Raw genomic sequence first — 22476 nt, forward strand, 5'->3', positions numbered from 1 at the left:
TTTTTGTTTCATCAGACATTTCTCCAAAAAGTATGATCTTTGTCCCCATGTGCAGTTGCAAACCGTAGTCTGGCTTTTTTATGGCAGTTTGGAGGATTGGCTTCTTCCTAGCTGAGCGGCCTTTCAGGTTATGTCGATATAGGACTCGTTTTACTGTGGCTATATATACTTTTGTACCTGTTTCCTCCAGCATCTTCACAAGGTCCTTTTGCTGTTGTTCTGTGATTGATTTGCACATTTCGCACCAAAGTACATTCATCTCTAGGAGACAGAACCCATCTCCTTCCTGAGCGGTATGACGGCTGCATGGTCACATGGTGTTTATACTTGCATACTATTGTTTCTCCAGATGAACGTGGTACCTCCCAAGGATGAACCAGACTTGTGGAGGTCTACATTTTTTTCAGGTCTTGGCTGATTTCTTTTGATTTTCCCATTATATCAAGCAAAGAGGCACTGAGTTTGAAAGTAGGCCTTGATTTCTATCTACAGGTACACCTCCAAATGACTCAAATTATGTCAATTAGGCTATCAGAAGCTTCTAAAGCCATGTATTTTCCAAGCTGTTTAAAGGCACAGTCAACTTAGTGTATGTAAACTTTTGACCCACTGGAATTGTGATACAGTGAATTATAAGTGAAATAATCTGTCTGTAAACAATTGTTGGAAAAATGACTTGTGTCATGCATAAAGTAGATGTCCTAACCAACTTGCCAAAACTATAGTTTGTCTCCAACCTAAGTGTATGGAACTTCCGACTTCAACTGTACATTAGGAGTGCTGCGACAAACACATTCCCCATCCAAACTGGTTCCCCTCATTTGACAAATTGAGTCGTCTGCAGTGACTCTTGTCAATCTTTGTTTATGAAGTCAACACTGCCAGCATGGTGTAGATTAGGGTACAGTAGAATGTACTGCAGATTGAAGCAGTACATTGTAAACACATGAGCTGAGACCTATTGAAGAGTGTCTGCAGGCTATAGGGTCTAACACCATTGGGCTAACCAGCAGGTTTCCACATTCCGCTGGTCGGTTTATGAATAGGAGAGGAGTACGTGGCTGCCTGGCAGGCAACGCTAGTCTAGTCCACCTGGGGAACAGCATCGGTGCAGACGGTCACAGAGCGGTCCAACTGAACCGCTGAACCGTCCAATACTTTAGATGGGAGAGAGAACAACAGACCAGGCAGAGCACTGGCCATCATGTTAGAGGAGAAATCCTCCCGATGTTTATGTTGGAGGAGAAATCCTCCCGATGTTTATGTTGGGGGAGAAATCCTCCCGATGTTTATGTTAGGGGAGAAATCCTCCCGATGTTTATGTTGGGGGAGAAATCCTCCCGATGTTTATGTTGGGGGAGAAATCCTCCCGATGTTTATGTTGGGGGAGAAATCCTCCCGATGTTTATGTTGGGGGAGAAATCCTCCTGCTGTTTATGTTAGGGGAGATATCCTCCTGCTGTTTATGTTAGGGGAGATATCCTCCTGCTGTTTATGTTAGGGGAGATATCCTCCTGATGTTTATGTTAGGGGAGATATCCTCCTGATGTTTATGTTAGGGGAGATATCCTCCTGATGTTTATGTTAGGGGAGATATCCTCCTGATGTTTATGTTAGGGGAGATATCCTCCTGATGTTTATGTTAGGGGAGATATCCTCCTGATGTTTATGTTAGGGGAGATATCCTCCTGATGTTTATGTTAGGGGAGATATCCTCCTGATGTGTATGTTAGGGGAGATATCCTCCTGATGTGTATGTTAGGGGAGATATCCTCCTGATGTGTATGTTAGGGGAGATATCCTCCTGATGTTTATGTTAGGGGAGATATCCTCCTGATGTTTATGTTAGGGGAGATATCCTCCTGATGTTTATGTTAGGGGAGATATCCTCCTGATGTTTATGTTAGGGGAGATATCCTCCTGATGTTTATGTTAGGGGAGATATCCTCCTGATGTTTATGTTAGGGGAGATATCCTCCTGATGTTTATGTTAGGGGAGATATCCTCCTGATGTTTATGTTAGGGGAGATATCCTCCTGATGTTTATGTTAGGGGAGATATCCTCCTGATGTTTATGTTAGGGGAGATATCCTCCTGATGTTTATGTTAGGGGAGATATCCTCCTGATGTTTATGTTAGGGGAGATATCCTCCTGATGTTTATGTTAGGGGAGATATCCTCCTGATGTTTATGTTAGGGGAGATATCCTCCTGATGTTTATGTTAGGGGAGATATCCTCCTGATGTTTATGTTAGGGGAGATATCCTCCTGATGTTTATGTTAGGGGAGATATCCTCCTGATGTTTATGTTAGGGGAGATATCCTCCTGATGTTTATGTTAGGGGAGATATCCTCCTGATGTTTATGTTAGGGGAGATATCCTCCTGATGTTTATGTTAGGGGAGATATCCTCCTGATGTTTATGTTAGGGGAGATATCCTCCTGATGTTTATGTTAGGGGAGATATCCTCCTGATGTTTATGTTAGGGGAGATATCCTCCTGATGTTTATGTTAGGGGAGATATCCTCCCAATGTTTTCTTTTGGTGCATGGAATTGGAAGAGGGGGTCAAATACAACTTCTGGCAATACCAGGAGTGTTGTGTCAGCAGGCTGTGTGTATGTTTGTGTTTGTCTGCTGGTCTGTTTGAAGAGCGAGAGGGACAGAGAATCCTGCAAGCAAGCGCCACGCTGTGTTCTCTCTGCACCCTGGCTTCCTCACAGCTGTCACCACACACACGCCGACAAAACCAAACACACACACACCCATACCAGATGGGGGGCCATTTGTTTGTCAGGAATATTTCTTCATTACTGTCACCGGGGGGGATTTCACTTAATGCTAGTGTTTCATCTCCGGCATTAACGAGGATGAAAGGAATTCGTTAAGAGGAGCGATTACCTCACACACTGTCAACCTACCGATAGCACACTGATCTACCTCACACACTGTCAACCTACCGATAGCACACTGATCTACCTCACACACTGTCAGCCTACCGATAGCACACTGATCTACCTCACACACTGTCAGCCTACCGATAGCACACTGATCTACCTCACACACTGTCAGCCTACCGATAGCACACTGATCTACCTCAGACTGTCAGCCTACCGATAGCACACTGATCTACCTCAGACTGTCAACCTACCGATAGCACACTGATCTACTTCACACACTGTCAACCTACCGATAGCACACTGATCTACCTCACACACTGTCAGTCTACCGATAGCACACTGATCTACCTCACACACTGTCAACCTACCGATAGCACACTGATCTACCTCACACACTGTCAACCTACCGATAGCACACTGATCTACCTCACACACTGTCAACCTACCGATAGCACTGATCTACCTCACACACTGTCAACCTACCGATAGCACACTGATCTACCTCACACACTATCAACCTACAGATAACACAGTGATATGCAGATGACAAGAACATTGACAACAGAATTTCAACATTCTTGTAGGGAAGGACACTCAACAAGCACAGCACTTCCACAAATGACTGATGATTGGCTGAGAGAAATTGATGATAAAAAGATTGTGGGGGCTGTCTTGTTAGACTTCAGCCCAGCTTTTGACATTATTGACCATAGTCTGCTGCTGGAAAAACATATGTGTTATGGCTTTACACCCCCTGCTATAATGTGGATTAAGAGTTACTTGTCTAACAGAACACAGAGGGTGTTCTTTAATATTAGCCTATCAAATATAATCCAGTTAGAATCAGGAATTCCCCAGAGTAGCTGTTTAGGCCCCTTGCTTTTAATTTGTTTTACTAATGGCATGCCACTGACTGAGTAAAGCCAGAGTTTCTATGTATACGGATGACTCAACGCTATACACGTCAGCTACTACAGCGACTGAAATAACTGCAACACGCCACAAAGAGCTGCAGTTAGTTTCAGATTGGGTGGCAAGGAATAAGTTAACTCTAAATATTTCTAAAACTAAAAGCATTTTACTTAGAAAAACACTCACTAAACTCTAAACCTCAACTAAATATTGTAATAACTTAATAAATTGAGAAAGTTGAGATGACTAAACTGCTTGGAGTAACACTAGATTGGAAACTGTCATGCTCAAAACATATTGATGCAGTAGTAGCTAAGATGGGGAGAAGTCTGTCTATAATAAAGCGATGCTCTGTTTTAACAACACTATCAACAAGGCAGGTCCTACAGGCCCTAATTTTGTCGCACCTTGACTACTGTTCAGTCGTGTGGTCAGGTGCCACAAAAACGGACTAAGGAATATTGCAATTGCCTCAGAACAGGGCAGCACGGCTGGCTGAAAACAGAGAGAAAACATTAATAATATGCATGACAATCTCTCCTGGCTGAAAGTGGAGGAGAGATTGACTTCATCACTACTTTTATTAATGAGAGGTATTGACATGTTGAATGCACCGAGCTGTCTGTCTAAACTACTGGCACAAAGCTCGGCACCCATGCATACCCCACAAGACATGCCACCAGAGGTCTCTTCACAGTCCCCAAGTCCAGAACAGACTATGGGAGGCACACAGTACTACATAGAGCCATGATTACATGGAACTCTATTCCACATCAAGTAACTGACGCAAGCAGTAAAATTAGATTTAAAAAAACAAGAAAAAAATAACCTTATGGAACAGCACGGACTGTGAGGCAACACACACTAGTTTGAGAAACAGACTCCTCACAAGTCCTCAACTGGCAGCTTCATTAAATAGTACGCGAAAAACACCAGTCTCAACGTCAACAGTGAAGATGTGACTCCTGGATGCTGGCCTACTAGGCAGAGTTGCAAAGAAAAAGCCATATCGCAGACTGGCCAACAAAAAGAAAAGATTGAGATGGGCAAAAGAACACAGACACCGGTCAGAGGAACTCTGCCTAGAAGGCTAGCATCCCAGAGTCGCCTCTTCGCTGTTGACGTTGAGACTGGAGTTTTACAAGAATAGACTGATGAGTTTCAGAAGAAAGTCTTTGTTTCTGGCCATTTTGAGCCTGTCATGGAACCCAAATGCTGATGCTCCAGATACTCAACTAGTTTAAAGGCCAGTTTAATTGCTTCTTTAATCAGAACAACAGTTTGCAGCTGTGCTAACATAATTGCAAAAGGGTTTTCTAATGATCAATTAACCTTTTAAAATGATAAACTTTGATTAGCTAACACAATGTGCCATTGGATCACAGGAGTGATGGTTGCTGATAATTTGCCTCTGTACGCCTATGTAGATATTCCATTTTTATTCCAGCTACAATAGTAATTTACAGCATTAACGTCTACACTGCATTTCTGATCAATTTGATGTTATTTTAAAATTGACACTTTTTTTGAACAAGGACATTTCTAAGTGACCCCAAACTTTTGAACAGTAGTGTAGGTCTGTTCAGAGTAGGGCGCACATTAGGTAGGTAGAGGTCTGTTCAGAGTAGGGCCCTCATTAGGTAGGTAGAGGTCTGTTCAGAGTAGGGCCCTCATTACGTAGGTAGAGGTCTGTTCAGAGTAGGGCCCTCATTAGGTAGCTAGAGGTCTGTTCAGAGTAGGGCCCTCATTAGGTAGGTAGAGGTCTGTTCAGAGTAGGGCCCTCATTACGTAGGTAGAGGTCTGTTCAGAGTAGGGCCCTCATTAGGTAGCTAAAGGTCTGTTCAGAGTAGGGCCCTCATTAGGTAGGTAGAGGTCTGTTCAGAGTAGGGCCCTCATTAGGTAGGTAGAGGTCTGTTCAGAGTAGGGCCCTCATTAGGTAGCTAGAGGTCTGTTCAGAGTAGGGCCCTCATTAGGTAGGTAGAGGTCTGGATCCTTCCGCTCCACAGTAATGTCATGGAGAACGGTGGAAAACACAGAGCTTCTCATTTCAGGTCCAGATGTCAACCAATGTTCAAGAAGATGTGCCATGCACAAGGAGTCTGGTAATGGTAGTTTGTCTTCATGTGACACCAACACTGTGGCATTAAGGATCGAAAATGACAGCATAGGACTGTTTAAGGTCAAAATTGACTTGCCTGTAACCAGAGGTTGTGGCTGTCTTGTGGTCGACCGTTGACTGTGCACTGGAAGGTGGCGGTCTGCCTGGCGTTGACCTCCACACCTTTGATGTGGAGGAAGTGTGGGGTGCTCACTGCAAAATAGATATACACACACATTAATAACCTAGACCATATGAAGCATTCTAATTAAAGTATATTCATGTATTACTGTCTCATCCACTATCAGTTGAATTTAATTACAGTCTAACATTTCCATTCCATTCATATTGAGCATACTGTGGGTAAATTCATACTTTTTTCCCCCTCAGAATTTCCCTTTCTCAATCTATCCAATAGGCTGGGCATGTACAGTTGAAGTCGGAAGATTACATACATCAGTTTTTCACAATTCCTGACATTTAATCCTAGTAAAAATTTCCCGTCTTAGGTCAGTTAGGATCACCACTTTATTTTAGGAACGTGAAATGTCAGAAAAAAATAGAGAGAATGATTTATTTCAGCTTTTTTGCTAGCATTGCCTTTACATTGTTTAACTTGGGTTAAACGTTTTGGGTAGCCTTCCACAAGCTTCCCACAATAAGTTGGGTGAACTTCAGCCAAATCCTCCTGACAGAGCTGGTGTAACGGAGTCAGGTTTGTAGACCTCCTTGCTTGCACACGCTTTTTCAGTTCTGCCCATACATTTTCAATAGGATTGAAGTCAGGACTTTGTGATTGCCACTCCAATAACTTTACTTTGTTGTCCTTAAGCCATTCTGCCACAACTTTGGAAGTATGCTTGGGGTCATTGTCCATTTGGAAGACCCATTTGTGACCAAGCTTTAACTTCCTGACTGATGTCTTGAGATGTTACTTCAATATATCCACATAAATTTCCCTCCTCACAATGCCATCTATTTTGTGAAGTGCACTAGTCCCTCCTGCAGCAAAGCACCCCCACAACATGATGCTGCCACCCCCGTTCTTCACGGTTGGGATGGTGTTCTTCGGCTTGCAAGCCTCCCCATTTTTCCTCCAAACATAACGATGGTCATTATGGCCAAACAGTTGTATTTTTGTTTCATCAGACAATACTCCAAAAAGTACGATCTTTGTCCCCACGTGCAGTTGCAAACCGTAGTCTGGATTTTTTATGGCAGTTTTGGAGCAGTGGCTTCTTCCTTGCTGAGTGGCCTTTCAGGTTACGTCGATATAGGACTTTTTTTATTGTGGATATAGATCATTTTGTACCTGTTTCCACCAGCATCTTCATAAGGTCCTTTGCTGTTGTTCTGGGATTGATTTGCACTTCTCACCAAAGTACGTTCATCTCTAGGAAACAGAACACATCTCCTTCCTGAGCGGTATGACGGCCGCGTGGTCACCTGGTGTTTATTTTTAGATCGACCGATTAATCAGAATGGCTGATTAATTAGGGCCGATTTCAAGTTTTCATAACAATCGGTAATCAGCATTTTTTGGACACCAATCATGGCAGATTACATTGCACTCCACGAGGAGCCTGCGTGGCAGGCTGACTACCTGTTATGCGAGTGCAGCAAGGAGCCAAGTTAAGGTGCTAGCTAGCATTAAACGTATCTTATAAAAAAAACAATCAATCTTAACATAATCACTAGTTAACTACACATGGTTGACAATATTACTAGTTTATCTAGCGTGTCCTGCGTTGCATATAATCGATGCGGTGCCTGTTAATTTGTCATTGCCTACTTCGCCAAACAGGTGATTTAACAAGCGCATTCGTGAGAAAAGCACTGTCGTTGCACCAATGTGTACCTAACCATAAACATCAACACCTTTCTTAAAATCAATACACAAGTATATATTTTAAAACATGCATATTTAGTTAATATTGCCTGCTAACATGAATTTCATTTAACTAGGGAAATTGTGTCACTTCTCTTGCGTTCTGTGGAACAGAGTCAGGGTATATGCAGTAGTTTGGGCCACCTGGCTCATTGAAAACTGTGTGAAGACTATTTCTTCCGAACAAAGACAGCCAACTTTGCCAAACAGGGGATGATTTAACAAAAGCGCATTTTCGAAAAAAGTACAATCGTTGCACAAATGTACCTAACCTTAAACATCAATGCCTTTCTTAAAATCAATACACAGAAGTATATTTTGTTAAACCTGCATATTTAGCTAAAAGAAATCCAGGTTAGAAGGCAATATTAAACTAGGGAAATTGTGTCACGTCTCTTGCGTTCTGTGCAACAGTGTCAGGGTATATGCAACAGTTTGGGCAGCCTGGCTCATTGCGAACAAATTTGCCAGAATTTTACGTAAAAATGACATAACATTGAAGGTTGTGCAATGTAACAGGAATATTTATACTTATGGATGCCACCCGTTAGATAAAATACGGAACTGTTCTGTATTTCACTGAAAATAGTCAACGTTTTGTTTTCGAAATTAGTTTCCGTATTTTACAATATTAATGACCTAAGGCTTGTATTTCCGTGTGTTATTATGTTATAATTAAGTATATGATTTGATAGAGCAGTCTGACTGAGCGGTGGTAGGCAGCAGCAGGCTCGTAAACATTCATTCAAACAGCACTTTTGTGCATTTTGCCAGCAGCTCTTTGCTGTACTTCAAGCATTGAGCTGTTTATGACTTCAAGCCTTTCAACTCCTGAGATTAGGCTGGTGTAACCGATGTGAAATGGCTGGCTAGTTAGCGGGGTGAGCGCTGTTACACTGGCAATACTAAAGTGCCTATAAGAACATCCAATAGTCAAAAGGTATATGAAATACAGATGGTATAGAGAGAAATAGTCCTATAATAACTACAACCTAAAACTTCTTACCTGGGAATATTGAAGACTCATGTTAAAAGGAACCACCAGCTTTCATATGTTCTCATGTTCTGAACAAGAAACTTAAACATTAGCTTTTATACATAGCACATATTGCACATTTACTTTCTTCTCCAACACTTTGTTTTTGCATAAACCAAATTGAACATGTTTCATTATTTATTTGAGGCTAAATGGATTTTATTGATGTATTATATTAAGTTAAAATAAAAGTGTTCATTCAGTATTGTTGTAATTGTCATTATTACAAATAAATAAATAAAAATCGTCCGATTAATCGGTATCGGCTTTTTTTGGTCCTCCAATAATCTGTATTGGTATTGAAAAATTATAAAATCGGTCAACCTCGAGTGTTTATACTTGCATACTATTTTTTGTACAGATGAATGTGGTACCTTCAGGCATTTGGAAATTGCTCCCAAGGATGAACCAGACTTGTGGAGGTCTACCATTCTTTTCTGTGGTCTTGGCTGATTTCTTTTGATTACCCCATGATGTCAAGCAAAGAGGGACTGAGTTTGATGGTAGGCCTTGAAATACATCCTACAGGTACACTTCCTATAGGTACACTTCCGATTGACTCAGATGTCAATTAGCCTATCAGAAGCTTCTAAAGCCATGACATAATTTTCTGGAATTTAAAGGCAGTCAACTTAGTGTATATAAACTTCTGACCCACTGGAATTGTGATACAGTGAATTGTAAGTGAAATAATATGCCTGTAAACAATTGTTGGAAAAATGACAAATGTCATGCACAAAGTAGATGTCCTAACCGACTTGCCAAAACTATAGTTTGTTAACAAGATATTTGTGGAGTGGTTGAAAAAAGTAAACTTCTGACTTCAACTTTATATAGCATCTTCCGCAAGTCATACTAAACAGGGACGTGGTTAGAGAGCTGAGCAAGTAACTGAAAGGTTGCTGGATCGAATCCCCAAGCTTACAAGATAGAAATCTGTCATTCTGCCCCTGAGCAAGGCAGTTAACCACGGGTGACGAAAACATGGATCTCGATTATGGCAGCCCCCCGCACCTCTCTGATTCAGAGGGGTTGGGTTAAATGCGGAAGACACATTTCAGTTGAATGCATTAAGTGTTACAACTGACTAGTATCCCCCTTTCAACTAAACAGCCTATTATCCTTTAATCCCACAAAAAAACAAATCACATTTCTTCTCTGTTGGCCTAACCTTGGTCTGATCGCTTGAGCCATGCGGGCTGAAATCTGACGAGATTCAATCAAACATTTTTTTTTACCTTCTTCCCAGGAGTCTCTGGGACAGCATTTTCAATCAGGATATTACAGTGGCGAGAGGAGGTCAGGAGGCATGAAAATAAGCCGTGGTGAAAATATTCAAGCCGGGGAAAGTATAAACCTGTCGTATCTCTCCAGAGTTCAAGGATATTAGAAGAAAGTTTTCAGACGCAACAATAGCGGGAAAATGCAAAAGCAGTGGGGGGGGGGGGGGGATCAAAACAGGGCCATAAACAAATGTCTCGCCCCTGTGTTCAGAGCACCCTGTGTTTTTGGAGGTGTAATGGGGAAATTTAAGATGAATAAAGTTCATATTCAGTTTACAGCAACTATCCAATACTTAGGGAAACATGTACATGTGCTTCTGTAATACTCCTGATTTCCAGGGTTCTATTTGTGACACTCATTTGTGTCTGGGTTGATGGCCACAACTTGTTACTGAATGTTATGGATTGCATTGATATCTGTTGACAGAACAGAACATTGGTGCTGTGAGATTAGAACATAACGACCTGCTTAGAGAAAGCCAGTTAGGCATTTTCTCTGCTTCTGTGCTGGAGGTGTCTGTTGCAACTTGTAATTAAACTAGATTGATTTTGATAGACTTTATCAATGACTGCTCTCCTCTCCCAATCTTCAAATTCCCATTACAGGGAACAAAACATGCTTCCTTGTAGCCTTGTTGATACAGTGTGTGTGTGTGTGTGTGTGTGATAAGGGGGGGTTGTCCCCTTAGTCAGGCAGCTGAACTAACAACAAAGCTGACGTATCTGGGTCAATCGGAATGTCTAATGGAAGTTGGATCACCACCTCACTAACGCAAGGATGAAAGTCCATGCTAATCAAATTATGTAAAGGACTTTTTAATTAGCTCCCCCTTGTCTCTCCGTGTTCGAAGCGGGCGGGCCGTGGCGGGCGACGACCTTGATTCTGATATCTGAGATGAGGTACACTATAGTACACGCCACGGAACTCTGTGGTAGGCAATTAAAAAAGCTCTTGTGAAGTAACGGCGGCCCTGATATCTCCCAGCTCAGCACTCCCCCAATCTTTGGAGCGGAGGGCTAATGGTATTGCCCTGCTTCAACTGGGATACAAACCTGAACCTGGGCCAAACTCAAAAAGAAGTCAACGTTCTCATGAGGCTAAGTACCTCTCTTTGTTGACACGTAATCTGTTGAGTGCCCTTGGAAAGTCACACACCACTCTACGCAGCGACGTTGTTAATAAAACAACTATATAAAACTGAAATGTGATGCAGAAAAATGTGAGATGTTTCCGCGTGTTTATATCTTCATTCAACATAATGTGTGCGGTGTGAGGGCCGATCTACGCAGTGAATCCTCACACATTCTTTGTGGAGTGGTTGTTCCTCGGCAGAGGGGTCTTCCTCGGCACCTGGCTACATGGCTAAGCAGATCTGTGAGTTCTATCCGAGGCAATTAGTCTAGCATACTCACACAGAACTTTACAAATCTGGGGGAGGATTGTGTCTCGGGGAGTCTTTCCTGGAAAGCAGGAGAATGACAGGAAGCTTGCTCCCCTCCCCTCTTTTTGCCTTTGTCTCAGTGAAACACATTTAATATGACGGGCTGTGTAGTATATCCTGGCTTCATTCATGTCACAGGACGGGCTGGAAATATATTCCCCAGAAAAATACCGATATGGAGTTCACTATATAGCAAAGACATGGGTCGGTAGGTGACAGCAGTATAACTAGTGAGGAGAGAGAGATTAGGGAGGGGGGGGCCTGAAGAGTGACAACCCAGTGAGTTATGGGACTTGACTACATAACACATTCATTGTGTGCGTGCGTGCGTAGCAGTGGAGACTTACTGCATTGGTGGCCTTGCAAGATGATGCTCTTGATGGCCAGTAGGCCTCGTTGTCCTGTGCTCACCGCCTCAAAGACAATCTGCAGAGGGGAGGAGAGAAAGAGAGGGAGGGAGGTGAGAGGTTGGTAGTTGGCACAAACATAAAGAGCATCCCTAGTGCATTTCCTGTGATCTAGAAAACTGGCCATAGAGAAGGCTAATTTCCTCCCAACGCTCTACACAGTCTCCATCGTGGATTTAAAAGCTTTGGATGGGTGTGAGCATCGGTTGGAGAGAGTCGCCACCATTACTCAATCCATGAGACGGAAAACAGACCGAGATGGCTCCTGTGCTTCCATTCACTGTATGTTGAGTGAGGGAGGAGGGAGGGAGAAGCCGGGAAATTATACAGTTTATGGGGCCCCGGGCCACACGAAGCCTTCAAACATGGGGCATGAGTTAGGGGGCTGAGGATTGGGTTACTGTTACATGGACCATTTCCTTGGACTTTCAAACAATGGGGCCTGCGTCTATGATGACTGGGTCTATTTATATTCCTGAATCATGGCTTCCAGACAGCAGGCGTTTAGCTATGAGGTATGTTCTATCGGCTGGATTCCCAGCTCGTGCTCTTTAGAAGATCTTCTTTGTCAGTGCTGTTTCATTCTGAGTTCAACCATGTTTTCACTACTGGTGTGAGAAAGAGTTAAGGTGAACACATCATAAAGATACGACCTAAACCATTTGAAATGATGTCTGCTCCTCCACTTCCCAGTAGAGCGATGTCTGCTCCTCCACTTCCCAGTAGAGCGATGTCTGCTCCTCCACTTCCCAGTAGAGCGATGTCTGCTCCTCCACTTCCCAGTAGAGCGATGTCTGCTCCTCCACTTCCCAGTAGAGCGATGTCTGCTCCTCCACTTCCCAGTAGAGCGATGTCTGCTCCTCCACTTCCCAGTAGAGCGATGTCTGCTCCTCCACTTCCCAGTAGAGCGATGTCTGCTCCTCCACTTCCCAGTAGAGCGATGTCTGCTCCTCCACTTCCCAGTAGAGCGATGTCTGCTCCTCCACTTCCCAGTAGAGCGATGTCTGCTCCTCCACTTCCCAGTAGAGCGATGTCTGCTCCTCCACTTCCCAGTAGAGCGATGTCTGCTCCTCCACTTCCCAGTAGAGCGATGTCTGCTCCTCCACTTCCCAGTAGAGCGATGTCTGCTCCTCCACTTCCCAGTAGAGTGATGGCTGCTCCTCTATTTCCCCAATGCTGTTGGGTTACAACCCCCCCCCACCCCCCCACCCCACCGTGGCCCTTATCTCTCAGGATGCAGCTGGTTAAAGACGCATGGGCCGCCTTCCTGTTCACACTGAGCAGAGGTTCTGGCACCCTGCCCACCCCACGTTGTTTACTGTACATCAGAGCCCTTCCATTGGTCAGAAAGCAGAGCGGCAGGACCTCTTTCCTGTGATCCTCCCTCCCTCCTCTTTATCACTCAGCCAATGGCTGTGATTTATTCCATGAAATTGTTCACTCCCCTTCGCCCTTTTTCACTCCCCTTCAAGAATGGGGGACAACTGGACAGCTATAAAGAATACTGATGCCTAGTTAAGGTCGCCATATTGTTCTTAACCTATCGAGACCTGTTTTGTTCAGTGATGGGGAGTGAACAAGGGCAGAAGGGAACAACTTCCTGGTATGAAGCGCGGCCACTAAGTCAACTCTGAGTATCTGACCTGACTCGGTCACAGAAGACAGAAATGAGGTCAAGCGAGACAATAGGTCCGTTGGCTATGGGTGGCAAGCGTCTAGTTAAGATCAAGACTGAAAAGCCCCCAACCATGGAAGTCACAGTGTTCAAAGTTTCCGAACAGCGAAAACAAACACTTAAGATAACAGAACTATGTGGGGCCCAGATAGGAGGTCAGTAGATGCAAGAACACCCAAACCAAAAACAAATGTCTGGGTAGACAGAGGCAAGAGTGTCAAATGAAATCGATAAAATAAAATGTGTTTCCTTGTAATCTAAACAGTCAAAGGGGGGCTTACATACCTTGTTATTCATTATTCACTGTGTATTTATTCCTAGTGTCACTATTTCTGCTACTATTACTTCATCTTTATCTCTGCATTGTTGGAAATGGACCCGTAAGAAAGCATCACTGTTAGTCTACACCTGTTATTTATGAAGCATTTGACGAATGAAATGTGATTTGTGATCTAAGCAGATTACGTCCCAAGGACAAATCAATTTAGAGGAGATTGCAACGCTATAGGCTATGCTTTACATCCAGCTCCCATTCCACCCATGATTATGTTCAAACTCCTTCAATAGAGCAGACAATGAGGTAGACAGCATCAAAACAGCACCATATTCCCCATATAGGGCCCTGGTCAAAAGTAGGGAATCATTTAGGACACAGCCCTAGGCCTCATAGCTGTGTGCATGCACACCTCATATCAGTCTGATGTCCAAAGCCCAGAACTGGATGCAGAAATGATCTTTACTCCATTCCTCAAGCCCACCACATTAGCTGAAGTAGGGTGTATTGTTGAGGGACCATACCTAGTCCAATGTAACCTGCTTAAAAATGGCCTTTTCTGTGTGTGTTACCATGGAGGACCCAAACACACTAGTCCCAATGCACCGCAGACAAGGAGGATGGAAATGAGTCATTAGCCACAAGATAACATTGTTGAGCTGAGGCCAAACAAGATGCCTTTATTAAAACCATTCAAATGGGTTTTAATAGACTACCATCCCTCTCCTCCTCTCTCTCGCTTCCTTTTGAGCGACGGCAGACGCCTCAGCCGCTAATTATGCCTTTACGAGGGCCTAATTTTCAAAAAGGAAATGAAAAGTAAACACCAGAGTGTGAAATGTCACGACGTGCCGCAGAGGTAATTAAACCTCAGGTTGTTAATGTTTGTCGCCGTGGTGATGCTAAGCAACCTGTTCGACCCCGGCGGACCCCCGAACACTCCTCCCCCGCCTCCTCCCGCCCTCCCCCTCGTGCCCTCGTGTTTTGGTTTATCTCCTACATTAGCTGCATCTCGTTAATGAGCTCAATTAGCCATGACAACGTTCATGTGGTTAGTGAGCGCTGGAGAACTAAGTTTGCTTTTCTTTTGCATAATGTGTAATCTGAAGTGAGTAGTGCTCCTCTGGTGTTCGTGCTTATTACTTTACTACATGGCGTTCTTAGTGGAACATCAGATTCTCCACATCTTTTACAAAATGTGTTGTCAGTAAGTTTTTGAAACTTCCTAAGAACAGAAGGCTGATCTCATGCATAATAACAGACGTAGAAGAGATGACAATCCTGGCTCTCTCACCCTCCCTCTCCCTCACTTGCGCCCAACCTCCGCCCTCCCTCCCTAGCGCCCAACCTCCCTCCCTAGCGCCCAACCTCCACCCTCCCTCCCTAGCGCCCAACCTCCACCCTCCCTCCCTAGAGCCCAACCTCCTTCCCTAGCGCCCAACCTCCACCCTCCCTCCCTAGCGCCCAACCTCCAACCTCCCTCCCTAGCGCCCAACCTCCAACCTCCCTCCCAACCTCCCTCCCTAGCGCCCAACCTCCCTCCCTAGCGCCCAACCTCCCTCCCTAGCGCCCAACCTCCCTCCCTAGCGCCCAACCTCCCTCCCTAGCGCCCAACCTCCCTCCCTAGCGCCCAACCTCCCTCCCTAGCGCCCAACCTCCCTCCCTAGCGCCCAACCTCCCTCCCTAGCGCCCAACCTCCCTCCCTAGCGCCCAACCTCCCTCCCTAGCGCCCTCCCTCCCTGATTAAATAATGATGCTATGTTGCCAGTGTTCCTTTACAGTTCACCTGGTAATTGTGATTGTGTCTTAAAATGGAATTGGAATAACAGAGCAGACAGAGATGAACAAAGGAAAATGTCAGGATCAAGATCATAGTATGACGGGCTGAAGAAGAAAATGACCATATTCCAAATGCAAGGTGTTATCAATTAAACGTTTCTCAAGAGCGAACCAAACATTGCTATGTAACAAGACCTGTGCTGATGGACTGGCAGTGTAAACGGAGTGGAGAAAAAACCATACGCTGTAATGACAAATAAGTGACAAAGTAGGTTCTGTATTTCAGGTGGTTTTCATTTTGATAAACACTTAAATACACTGTGCAATTACAGAAACCCCATAATTACTTGCTACATTGTGATTAGGTATAGAGCTTTGAAGAGGACGCTTTTCCATTGTTAATCTGAGAGGGTAACAACAAGTCACAATTTTGCATTCCTCGCAAATTCTGCTCAGTGTAGAGAGTCTCCTTCTGCCCAGTGCCTCTGTGGAACAGATGGAGGTGATTTCTCTGGGGAAACGTGGAGATGGATTTATCCCTCTTCCCCATCAGTCTCTCTAGGGCAAACCTCACAGGCCTGTGTGTTTCCATTGTGTCAGCACTGGCAATGCTGACCCTGCGTCTGTGACCCTGCGCGCACGTATCTGTGACCCTGGGCACGCGCGTGTGTGTGTGTGTCTGTGACCCTGCGTGGAAGGAAACCAAACATTTGGTGTGAGCGGTAATTTCCTGGGCAGGAAATCCGCAGCTCTGCAGCCTGAGAGTGATGCTAGAAAGTGGTTTGACCTCCAGAGACCTGTACCGCCATAGAGCTGCAATGACAACACATGAACTCTGGCAAAGTTGAATATTATTATGTCATGCTAATGGGCGGTGTTTAAAAATGGATCTCTTGCTGGGAACATGTCTGATGGGTTCTCATCTCCACCCACATTACCTCTACATTAGTTACATCAGTCTGGATGTACAGTACAGAACACTGTCTACCATTTCCTACCTGGCCACAGTACAACATGACTTTGACTTGAACAAAACATTACATTTCCTGAACAGTAGGACCCTTAAAGACAACCATACCCCCTGTTCTATGTGCCCTTTTTATAGCCCCATCCCACTAACCCCCACCCAATCTTACTAACCCCCACCTTACTATCCCCCACCCCCACCTTACTAACCTCCACCCCATCCCCACCTTACTAACCCCCACCCCCATCTTACTAACCCCCAACCCCCACCTTACTAACCCCTCAGCCCCACCTTACTAACCCTCATCCCCACCTTACTAACCCCCACCCTACTAACCCCCACCCTACTAACCCCCCATCCCACCTTACTAACCCCTATCCCCATCTTAATAACCCCCCATCCCCACCTTACTAACCCCCCATCCCGACCTTACTAACCCCCATCCCATCTCACCTGGTAGAAGTTGGGCCAGAAGGTGCTGACAGCCAGCTCCACCTGGCGCCAGGTGGGGTAGGCGGGGCCAGAGGCGTTCCACACGGGGATGCCCAGCGGACTGTTGTTCTCCTTAATGTAGATGTTGAGCTGGCCCGGGTTGGCGCCCTCGCGCTGGCCCGCCACGTAGTACTGGAAGATGAGGCAGTGGGTGTCGTTCTCTTTGAGCTGGGGCATGAGCAGCTGGGCCTTCTGGCCCGAGGAACGTCCGCTGGTGTTGACCATCATGAAGGCTGAGCCTTGGGGGAGGGGGGGGGGGGGGGGGGGGAGGGTTAGTCAGTGAAACCACTAAACACACTAATACCTATAAATTACTTGAATAAACTTGACTAGTCATCAAGTGCATTTAAGATGTCACCGATTCAAACCGTTTTAAATGATCATGAGTTGCACTGCTAAATCATGACAGTTATTTATGCCCTAAATATGAATTAGACAGGGTATTAGGGGAGGTAATCCAGTACACACAGTTTCTGAACAGCCATGTCATGAACACATATTTGTCAGTTGGAGGTAGATACAGTAAAATAGGTGCTGCTTTCAATGATTTACGTATGGACTAATCAGCAGGCTACGTGTTTGTAGAAGATAACCTGGCCAGCTGTTTATTTCAGAAACAGGAAAATGTGACCTGAACACAGCACATACTGTACGTTAATTACTGTATCCAAGTCTCCCACTTCACCACTGACGTGATTATGGCAACACTAAATCAAGGTTTGTTGATACGTTAACACAGCCTGTATACTTCATAACAAGACCATGACAAAGGAAACAGGAGGGAAGAGAAGATAAAGGGGATAAGATGTCCGCCTCAGTCAGAACAACAGTTAATGAATAACCACAACGTAACATTAAGAGAATCTCTCACTAGTCAGTATGGGTTGCCAGGATGGGACTCAGTCATACAATCAATCGAACAGGCTTGGAACCTCTAACCATAGCAACTTGAATGGGGATTCCCGTTCTATTCCTTCTATATCTATGACTGAGTCACTAGTCAGTATGGGTTGCCGGAGATGGGAGAGGTTCTATTAATGTCACGTTGTGGTTATTCATTAACTGTTGTTCTGACTGAGGCGGACATCTTCTTATCCCCTTTATCTTCTCTTCACCCCTTGTTTCCTCTGCCATGGATAGGAGGTTCCAAGCCCCTTCTATTCATTATATTTCTATGCTCTGGGTCCTCTCCGTGGATGAAGCTTTGAAAGACCCTGGCGTGCTCTCAGCTCATTTAAAGGTTTCAAAACTTTTTTTAATGGGCAAAAAGCGGAGTGTGGTGTTTGTTTTACTGCAAAAGACCCTCGCCCATTGTTCTGGCTCGTCTACTAGGTGTTCATTATCTACACAAACTGGTATTCCCGAGCTGAGTCTATATTTCTCTCTACAGTAGCTACTGTGTATATGCAGATTGTTGTTTCTTTCTAAAAATAAGCATGATGTACAAAACTAACAGGGAGATGGAGTGTAGGAGTGGAATGTACGGCCCACCAACAATGAATCAGAATTCTCATTGAAATTCTCCTCACTAAGTGCAGTATGCCCAAACAGCACCGTGGCAAATCTGAAAGTCTCAAGTGTCACTAATGTATACAGCTCCATTACTTCTATTTATATATTTTTCTGAAACTCTGCTTTCCTTACTGAAGGTTCAGTCTCTAACGGCCCCCGTCATGCCCTAAAAGCCTAGACGATGGGGATAGTGAAGGATTTAGGGGGGGTTCATAGAGATCCCAGGCACATTGATCCTGAGTGGAGAAGAGAACAGGGAAGGGACCACTTTGTCCTTGGCCTTCCTTCCCCACTTCCATTAAAGCCTGTAGAACGCTCTCTGCCATGGCAACGTTGAAGTGCCCAGTACATAGGGCTTCAGAGTCTCATCGGCAGAACTCTCATTAGTCCATTTGTGCTCCAGCATTGGCCTTCCAGGGCTAGAGCGCAGAGCGGAAGGAGGAGTGGGAGGAATCGATACGGTCTGGAGGTAGTGAAGGGTACACCATGGACAAATCCAGTAGCAACAAATGGACGCCCTTGACCACACCACTTTTAGGGTTGAGGACCGTTGTTGAACATTTTCAAAAATTCTAAATTTCCTATGATGGCAAAAGGGTTGGCGAAACAAGAACAGTTTGCTTGAAATGGATGTCTGGTGATAATTGGAGGACCACGTTGGGACAAAGAACGTTTATGTATATTTAGTCCAATTTAAAACAAGAGCCGCGGCCTTAAAATTCAACCTCTTCCTACTGTTTGCAATGCTCGGAAGGATCTGAGGCCTTCAACCTAGAAGTGGTGAACAAAAGACACGTTGAAGTGCTCTATATATGCAACAAGTTTTACTGTAGTTGTCGCTCCAGCTTGTCATCTAAGGTCAGTCCCTTGCGCCAGGGTCATCCGCCGGCCTCTATATAATTACACATCAAACTATGATCCAAAGATTGTACCTACCTCTCCCTGGCTGTAGTATTAACAAGATAGAGGGTGCCCTCCTGTGCAGTGTCCATTCTTGTGTACTAAAGTGCGCCTTTTCCCACTTAATTTCAGATTAAATTGAAGATCAGGGTGTTAAATCTGCACCCTACCCTCTCATTTCCCAAGCAAATCTTGCCTATGGCCTGCAGCTATGAGAGGGGTAATTGTGTTAAGGAGCCCAGACAACTCAGGCAGTCTCTGGGATTGTGTTAAGGAGCCCAGACAACTCAGGCAGTCTCTGGGATTGTGTTTAAGGTTGATAACTGTAGTGGGGTGCGGGGTAATCGTTTTTGGAATTGGCGGTTCCCCCTCTCCATTAGAGATCTTTATACCACTGGGCTCATAGTTGGCATCAACATCTGTTTAGTCATTTCATGGGTATGAGAGCTCACTGCTCACCAAAAGTCCCTTGTAAATCGGTTCAATCTGACTTCTGGCTATACATACTCACTACTACACTCGAGCTGGCTCATATGCTCCCTGTTGCTGATGACAGACTTCATCCAACACCCAGGCCACAACCAAAACCCAAATCCATTCAATGCCACACTACACTCTTGACCTCAAAAACTCAGATGACACCTCTGTCGCCCCTGGCGATGAACACACCAGTACATCTGACAATGATAACGACCAAGCTCGAGGCACAGCACCGGTTCCCATGGCCACCAGATCACCGGCGTCAACGATTTCTCCCAATTAATTTCATATTCCAAAGTTTCTCGCATGGTTGCTGGTTGTTAGTACACAGGAAGACTGAAGAGTATGGAGCTGGGCCATTATAAAGTATGTTGGCAAGTTCATTGCCAAGATAAAAACGACAAAATGGTGTTTGTAGATACAGTTTAGGAAAGTGGTCTAGTGCATCATTTTCTTGACAGCCTTGTCAGAAAAACGCTGCTCCCTCAACGGATTCAGTCTTTCATAACTCGTAAATAAACTTCCATCACCAATCCTTGACATGATATCTAAACTATGCCTTTTAATTAATAGAGTCCTCTCTAATGTGCCTTCAGAGCATAGCGTTAAGCTGCATGTTAGCCTTCTGTTTGGTGTCTTGCCAACAGGTATATATGCCTGTCATTAGCATAACTCCTGTGCCATGATCAGAAGCACAATTTCTTTCCTTTCCAACTCACTTCATATGTTTGTTCACAAGACCAATAGAAAAGAGGGACACCTTTTCACAAGTGGGGGCACATGCTCTTCCTGGTTGCATTGAAACAACAGACAGCACTTTCAAGGGATTGTTTGCCCCTTTCATGTTGTCCTTTATCTCTCTCTCTTTTGATAGAAGTTTTATTTTCAGAGCTGTCATATTCCAGGGGGAAAAACAAACAGACGAGACAAGGAGGCAATGCTATGCCATTTGAATTTCATAGACAAAAGTTGAGACTCCCTCTGAGAAAGACTATGGGGTGCTCAAGGTCATCTGAAGTGATATGGGGTCCTAGAATATAAAGTGTTCTGGAATATTCAATCTCTGTTTCTACAAGACTCACCTGCACCACACTGCTTGTGCTGATATAGGAATGCCATTTGTTAAAATAAGTTGTTTTACTGCTAATAATGTTTAGGTATTTTGTTATGATCAATTATTCACCAACCTATATTTCCAGGTGGCATGAAATCAAATATTCTGACTATACAAGTATCTTCAGTTAGCTCAACTTAACAGTACTTGGAGTATAAAAGTTGCATGAGAGCAAGTTAACACACTTCCAGATTTCACTCAACTTTGCATTTGTGTCACTTATAATGCTCCATCCATTCATGATTCTTGTAAAAACCTTGTGCTGTGTGTGTGTGTGTGTGTGTGTGTGTGTGTGTGTGTGTGTGTGTGTGTGTGTGTGAGAGAGAGAATTATGATCTCAGGTATCAGCCTCTACTGCCAGGTGGTCTGGAACTGAATCCAGTTGCTAAGCTCTCGATACACTTGAGAGTTTAGTGGCACCAACCATGTGAGAAATTTGAAAAAAAGATTGGCTTTCTAAAAAAGGCCATTATGCCTGCATTCTAACTAATGGACTTGGCATGGGAAGAACATTACACACCTGGCATGTGCCGTTCCTGTCCCTCAGAGTTAGAAAACTGTCTTTTTCAGCCTTGGAAATAAAGGAGGCTATCTGTTGGCGATATGTCTGCTACAAGTTTCTGTCAGCCAATCAGGAACTCCACTGGCATCGTTTGTATTGTTGCACTGGCTGATGACAATCGCTAACCGACACAGATGACTTTACCCTTGGTGCTCAAGGTTTGCCGGAGAGCCGTGGCCTTATCACGAGATACACAGCAGTGGGTAGAGAGACGGTGGGCGTTTGGCGCCTGAGCGTCCGCCAAGGGGGAAATCACCAGCGTGGTGAGAAAGGGAGGAATCCACTGTCAGTCTAGTGCTACTCGACTGCCTGACACCGGTCATTACATTAAATCGGTATCCTCACCATCTCGCCTGAGAGTGAGAATAGTAGCTTAAAGGAGGCTCAAACTGAACCAGTTGCATTGGTCAGAAGACTACAAGTTTCAGTTTCTTCTGAATTTTGGAAAACATGGAGGTATAAATATTTGTAAAAGCTATTATAAAAGATATATAAAAGCATCAAACTAATGCAGGAATTCACACAGCGAGTCTCACTTTGGACATAAACCTAACACACCTCAGGCAGCGAGCGGTGAGACATACTATATGACCCTTGCCATTCGTGCCAGTCGTGAAAAACATCAGCAAGCCTATATTTTCACCATCTCCATAGCTTACTTATTTACAGTATCCCAATCCACACGCAATGGAGGCTCTGATAACATCACATCATTTGCCAACTATTTTAGAAGCACATCAGGGCCGGATTGTTTT

At 44.4% G+C, this 22476-nt stretch overlaps 1 protein-coding gene across 7 annotated transcripts in view; it reads right to left on the bottom strand.

Annotated features, from left to right (window-relative positions):
* Nucleotides 1-22476, bottom strand: part of LOC109909808 (receptor-type tyrosine-protein phosphatase mu) — a 309073-nt gene that overhangs the window by 184094 nt on the left and 102503 nt on the right. For all 7 annotated transcript variants that reach the window (XM_031796756.1, XM_031796758.1, XM_031796761.1 and 4 more), the window contains exons 3-5: nt 17115-17392; nt 11907-11985; nt 6008-6123 (exon numbers count right to left, since the gene is read on the bottom strand). In XM_031796756.1, the coding sequence (XP_031652616.1) occupies nt 6008-6123; nt 11907-11985; nt 17115-17392 (473 nt within the window). The remainder of the gene's footprint in view (nt 1-6007; nt 6124-11906; nt 11986-17114; nt 17393-22476) is intronic.

The sequence above is a fragment of the Oncorhynchus kisutch genome, linkage group LG18 (genome assembly GCF_002021735.2).
Source record: "Oncorhynchus kisutch isolate 150728-3 linkage group LG18, Okis_V2, whole genome shotgun sequence".
NCBI classification, from domain to species: Eukaryota; Metazoa; Chordata; class Actinopteri; order Salmoniformes; family Salmonidae; genus Oncorhynchus; species Oncorhynchus kisutch.